This window comes from Malaclemys terrapin, chromosome 21, assembly GCF_027887155.1.
Source record: "Malaclemys terrapin pileata isolate rMalTer1 chromosome 21, rMalTer1.hap1, whole genome shotgun sequence".
NCBI lineage: Eukaryota > Metazoa > Chordata > Testudines > Emydidae > Malaclemys > Malaclemys terrapin.
The window spans coordinates 8,214,943-8,220,942 of NC_071525.1; the positions used below are offsets into that span (position 1 = coordinate 8,214,943).

At 51.9% G+C, this 6,000-nt stretch overlaps 1 protein-coding gene across 3 annotated transcripts in view; it reads right to left on the reverse strand.

Annotated features, from left to right (window-relative positions):
- The window catches only part of TUFT1 (tuftelin 1), a 30,327-nt gene extending 24,735 nt beyond the window's left edge, over positions 1 to 5,592 (reverse strand). Inside the window, exon 1 of one of the 3 annotated variants that reach the window (XM_054010613.1) lies at positions 5,254 to 5,592. In XM_054010613.1, coding sequence (XP_053866588.1) covers positions 5,254 to 5,469 — 216 coding nt within the window. In that variant the 5' untranslated portion in view covers positions 5,470 to 5,592. Of the gene's footprint in view, positions 1 to 1,103; positions 1,222 to 5,253 lie in introns of those variants that run through there. The other 2 variants (XM_054010614.1, XM_054010615.1) reach the window with 2 other exon arrangements.
- Positions 5,593 to 6,000: the final 408 nt, after the last annotated feature.

Sequence of the window (6,000 nt, forward strand, 5' to 3'; positions counted from 1 at the left end):
GCTGACCGTATTTAACACTTGAAGCACACGTTTGTGCCACAGAGAAAAAGGTGCTACTATGAAAGAAAATAAGCCTACAGTATGTTACGGTAATACAAGATTATAGGACATAAACACTTTAAGGATAACATTTTGATAAACATTCAACAAGGCTTCTAATATTTTTAGAAGCCAAAATAAATTAGTAGAAGGGGAAGGGGAAAAAAAACCCTTATCATGGAACTACATTTGTAAGAGATTGAAACAAAGCCCTGTCTGTTCTGCATTAGGGTCTAATAACTTTCCCTGTTTGCAGTCCAGGAGCCACCTGCTGTCTATGGCAGCTTTCAACAACCAAGGAAAGTTACAGAAAGGCTTTGTGGATACTGGAGTCTCCATAACCCTCCATTAACCCCATGTCAGAGCCTTCCTGCTTCTCCCTTGCAAAGGGCTGACCCCCCCACAAAAAGGAGCAGGGCAGGGGTCTTCATCTCAGACCAGGGTTCCCCTTCAGAGCTGCAACCAGGTGCGCCACAGATCCCTCACCCCCTGCGTGCCAGCCGCCACAAACCCTACATCCAAGCCCAAAGCCACTTCCATTGCAGGAAGGTGGACAGCCCTAGGGACAGGAACCCGGAAGTCACAGGGGAACCCCGCAGCCATGTCAGGAATCAAGGGGCAACCACCTAGAGCCGCAAGGAGCTAGATCCAACTTTGAACCCCCACCCCACTTACACACACAGGAGAGAGGGTGCCCCCCACTAGGGGTACAGGAGACCAGTCCCGAACTAGGGAACTGAGGGGTACCCCCTGGAGCCGGGAAGGGGTGAGACCAGCTCTCAGAGCCCCCCAGGAATTGAGGGGGTCCCCCAGAGCCTCAGGGGGTGAGACCAGCGCAGGGAGCCCCAGGGACTATGGGGGTCCCCCCTGGACCCATGAGGAGCCGCAACCAGGTGGAGGAGCCCCCAGGGACTATGGGGGTCCCCCCTGGACGCATGAGGAGGAGCCCCAGGGACTGAGTGGGGTCCCCCACAAAGCCACAAGGGGGGAGAGGTAGCCCGTTGTGCCCCCCCCCCGAGGGGCTGCAGCCCCACAGGCCCGGGCAGGGGGGGCGGGGGGCTCACCGGATTCTCGCCGTCCGGCCGCACCTCCGCCAGCGTGCACACGCTCCGCACCGCGCTCATAGCACCGGCCCGGCTCCGACCACTGAGCGGCGGGGAGGGGGCCCGCCCGCGCCAGATATCCCGGCCACGCCCCCGGCCACGCCCCTCCGCGCCTGCCTGCCCGGCCGCGCTCCCCGCCTCGCCTCCTCACGCGCCGCCTCCTCTGAGCCCGCGGCTCGCGCTGGGGGTGCGGCGGCGGCGGCGGCTGCTGCCGCCCGCGCACGCGCACGGCGCCCCGGGGAGCAGGGCGGATGGGAGCAGGGCGGGGTCTTGCATGTAAATTAGTGCGAAGTAGGGCGGAGTCTGGCGAATTCATGGCGGGTCGGGGTCTCGCCTATTAATTAATATACCGCAGGGCGGAGTCATGCATGTTAATGCAAAGCAAGGTGGGGTCTTGCATGTATATTAATGCAAAGCAAGGTGGGGTCTTGCATGTACATTAATGCAAAGCAAGGTGGGGTCTTGCATGTAAATAAACGCACGGCGGGTCAGGGTCTTCCAGGTAAACGAATATACAGCGAGGTGGGAATCTTGCATATGCAAAGAACCGCCCCGTGGTGAGGGGTCTTGCATATAAATTAATACACCGGGGGTAGGGTCTGTAAATTACGGTGGAGCGGGGCAGGCTCTTTTGTTCAAATCGTGTACTATGGAGCCACGTACATCAAGTAGATTGTAGCCACCTCAAGGTCTGGGCGGGCCCGCAGTATGTTTGCACTCTGTACCCATGTATGGTTCTCGTTATCAATTGTTTGCGCCCATCTATTTGCATTGGCAAATTAAAGTATGGGCTTTTAATCATCATTTCCCCCTTTCGCGAAATTGCATGGGAGATAATAGATGGAAATTAATCCATGTCATTTAATGGTCTAATTACGGAACTCTTCTAAGTTCTTCTGTAATTATTTGCATTGGAGGATATTACATGGAAAAATGCATGACTGTTATTTATGTTTTCTAAGATATTTATCCTATGGCTAACTAAATATATGTACACATGATATGGGTTTTAATATTTACATTACAGTTATTTGATACAAGGGGGAGGCTGAATTTATCAAAAGCAACAGAGGGTCCTGTGGCACCTTTGAGACTAACAGAAGTAGTGGGAGCATAAGCTTTCATGGGTAAGAACCTCACTTCTTACCCACGAAAGCTTATGCTCCCAATATTTCTGTTAGTCTCAAAGGTGCCACAGGACCCTCTGTTGCTTTTTACAGATTCAGACTAACACGGCTACCCCTCTGATACTGAATTTATAGTTTACAATTGCTTTCCACTGACTTTAATTGGAATGCAAAAAAAAAATATTCAAAATTTCAGATGTTTTCAATTTGTGTCAAGAAATTATATGAAAATCAATGCAGGATTTTTAACTGTCGTTTCCAGCCATTTGTACTGGAAGGTATATTACATGCAAATTCATTCACAGATTTTTATTATTTTTGAATTAAATATATGGACTTACATACAATGCATAACTTAATTTCATTGCTATTATTTGTATAATCGCGGCTGCATGTATTGTTTCTAAATTAATTTTGCAGTCATTTGTATCCAGAACATGACATGTATGTGGTCCATGAACTTGAAGAATCTTGCATTTGTTTGCATTGGAGCAAAACATACATAACATAACTGAATTGTTTTCTAGTCATTTGCTTTGGAGGGATATTTAAGTAACTTTAGCAGCTGCAGCCCAGAACAAGGAAGGGGGTGAAGATTGTGTCCTGCAGAAGAAGTATGTCAAAGAGAAGTTTAATGGCATAGCTGGTTAAAGAAGATATAGAAGTCAGCTATATTTACTTCTGGGTAGTACATTCCATTGGAGCTGCTGCCTAATTGGCCTATCCACAGAGATTATTCTGGAGTTTTGCTAAAGTGTCTTCAGAGAAGGCTAATCGTCATTTTTGATCTCCTGCCATGTATTAACATCATGCTTCTCTAGCACCTTTTCAACCACGGATATTGGTTAATTAAGCCTCACAGCACTCCCTTGAGGTGGTGTCATAGCCATTTTACAGAAGGGAAACTGAGGCATGCAGGTCATGACTGATTAAATACCCCATGTCACCCAGCAAGGTTATGGCAGGGTCAAGAACAGAACCGATAACACCTCTGTTTTAATTTTTAGGGTCACATTCCCCATCCAGCGTCAGCAAAAGAACCTAGGTGTGCAGCCTTCTAAGCCCTTGCTCTCACACCCATACCATGTTCCCACCCAGAACCAAGAGCAGGAGAACCCAGGAGTCCTGAGACCCACTCTTTTGTTCTAGCTACTAGGCCACACTTACACTAAGATGCAGTAACAGAACCCAGGGAGTGCTGACACATAAACTGTTATTCTAACCACTCAACCACATTCCCTCTCCTGATTTCTCCAGTTATTCCCAAGGGCCTAGAGTTCTCCCTAAAGCCAGGTTTGCTGCAAAGAAGAATGAGTTAATTGTTGCACTGAATCTGTCCCGTTCACCCTGGTTTGTTGTGGTGCTTTTCTTTGCAGGTGCTGGGTGAGTAACCAGCCAACTCTCTCTCCTCTGTTTGTGATTCAGCAGGCAAGGACTTGGAAAGAGATCTAGCGCGCTGAGGGATTGTTTGGGGCGCGGCAAGGAAGTTTCCAGGAGCCGCTGTGAGAAGCAGACTGTCTCTTTCTCAGAGTTGAGCAGAAGAAAGAAGCTGATTGGGGTTTTATGTTCGTGCCAGCTCACTGCTGCGTGTGAGAACAGAACCTGGGGAGAGAGGGCCACAGCATGTCCACGTGAGAAAGCCTCAGGAAGCAACGTGAGGAGCAGGGCGAATGCTCCACGGCCCTGTTTGCTTTTTGATAACAAAGCCTGTGGCCCCGACGTGCAGCGGGCAGAGACGCTAACCCCTCCATGCTGCGTCTTTCTGAGCATGGGCAGGTGAATTCTTCCATCTGTCTAGGATAGCTGGCCCCTGTCACCATCATACCCGAGCAGGCCAAAGTCTTCCATGTACTGATCCTCACAAATCCCTTGTGGGGGCCATGCTGTTTTCCTCCTTGTACGGATGGGGATCTGAGGCCACAGAAAGACTTCAGGGGACATTATCGTGAACTCCGAAGTGCCTTAGAGTCCGTCTACACTGCAAACCTGTCCCCCTGCGGCAGCGAGTCGTGGAGCCAGGGTCCGCTGACTCAGGCTCGCGGGGCTAAAAACAGCAGCATAGATGTATGGACTCATGTTGGAGCCTCCTGCCCTCGCCAGGTTTCAGAGCCCGGCCTCCAGCCTGAGCGGGAACATCTCCATTGCTCTTTAGTCCTGTAGCACAAGCCCCGGGTGCCTGAGTCGGTTGCCGCGGGCTCTGAGACTCTGCTACAGGTTTGGGGTTTTTTTGTAGTGCAGACGTCCCCAGTTAACAGCCCCATTTACAAAAGGGACGTAGGCACTGCGGGGCAGATTTTGAAAGGTGCGTAGGCACTCAGTGCAGTTTACAAAAGTGACGTGCCTTTGGGATTCCCACTAGGCACCTAGCTGCATCTTAGTCACTTGTCCACAGCCCCATAAGGGACCTATAGCACAGCAGGGACTTGAACATAGGTCTGGCAAGCACCTTAACCACTGCACCATCCTTCCTCTCAGCCTGCTGCTCCCTTCACTGTAAGAGCCTTGTGATGGTGTTGGCCTGCCAGCCCCAGAGACTGATACCCTCCATCTCCACAGACAGACCAGCCTGGGCAAGCCAAGCTTCCCCATTGCTGTCCTGCCAATGGAGCTTAGCATTAACCCCTGGCAGGGCCCTCCTCTGGGGGCATCCATTGCCTGCGGCCTCTCTGAACCTGGCTATTCAGCTGTGGGATCTGGAGCGAGACCCAGTGACCAAACCCAGTTCACACCAGCCTCCCGGTGGGGATCAGAGGAGAAGGATTCCCAGCCACCCGTCCAGAGGCTGACTCCCAGTCCTCTGAGCCAGCCAGCTACCCACAAGACCAAGCAATGGGTCCCTCACCATCTCTTCCTGCAAGGCACCATCGACCCTTAGGCCTCAGCATGAACTCGGTGCCCCTCTCCACGCAGCCTGGGGCTGGGAGAAGTTTAATAGGATTCCCTCCCTCCCCCGCTTAGAGACACCAGCGCAGGATAGAGCCTACCTGGCAAAAAATCCCCTCTTCCTCTTCACCCCCGGCGTCTGGGCAGGGTGCTTCTTGGCCCCCCTCAGCTTCAGGGGTCAGTGCCAGCTGGGATTGCAGCCTCCAGAAGGCCATTTCTTCCCTTCTACAAGAAGCATCTGCAGCAAAGCCACCTCCTCGCATCCCAACTCGCAGGGAGCCAGTCCGTCCTCCTCCTCTGCCAAAAGGGCGTGCCATTTCCCCTTCTTTTCCCCCTCCTCCGCTGCGCTGAGTGCTGCATTCCAGGAGGATGAGCTCAGGGGGACCTGATCCTGCACCTGGGTGAAGAGAGGCGCTGAACCAGAGCAAATTTCTGTCTTGCCCTGTGTTCACACCAAGCAAGTTGCCCCTTAGAGGCGGGGTAGACCCGAGAGGGGAGCCTTGCTCAAACCACGGAGGCAGCAAAGCTGAGAGACAGAGCTCTCTCGAGGCTGTGGAATGAACTTCTTCAGAAACTCAGGCCCATCCCAAACCTCCCCACCTTCCGCTCCAAGGCCAAGGAGCGCTTCTTTGAGCTGTCTTCTCTAACATAAGTACAGAGCAACGTGTGTGTCTTAAAATAAAACCACCCCCCTACAACCCTACCCAAACAAGACAGGCCACTGTCCCCGCGTCTCCCCTTGGGGAGAAGATGAGAGACCAAATGACACGTAAACTGATGTGGCGTCACGGTGCTTCATGCATAACGGACAGGTGTGGTGGAAATTAGGGGGTTCGATGCCTTTGAGA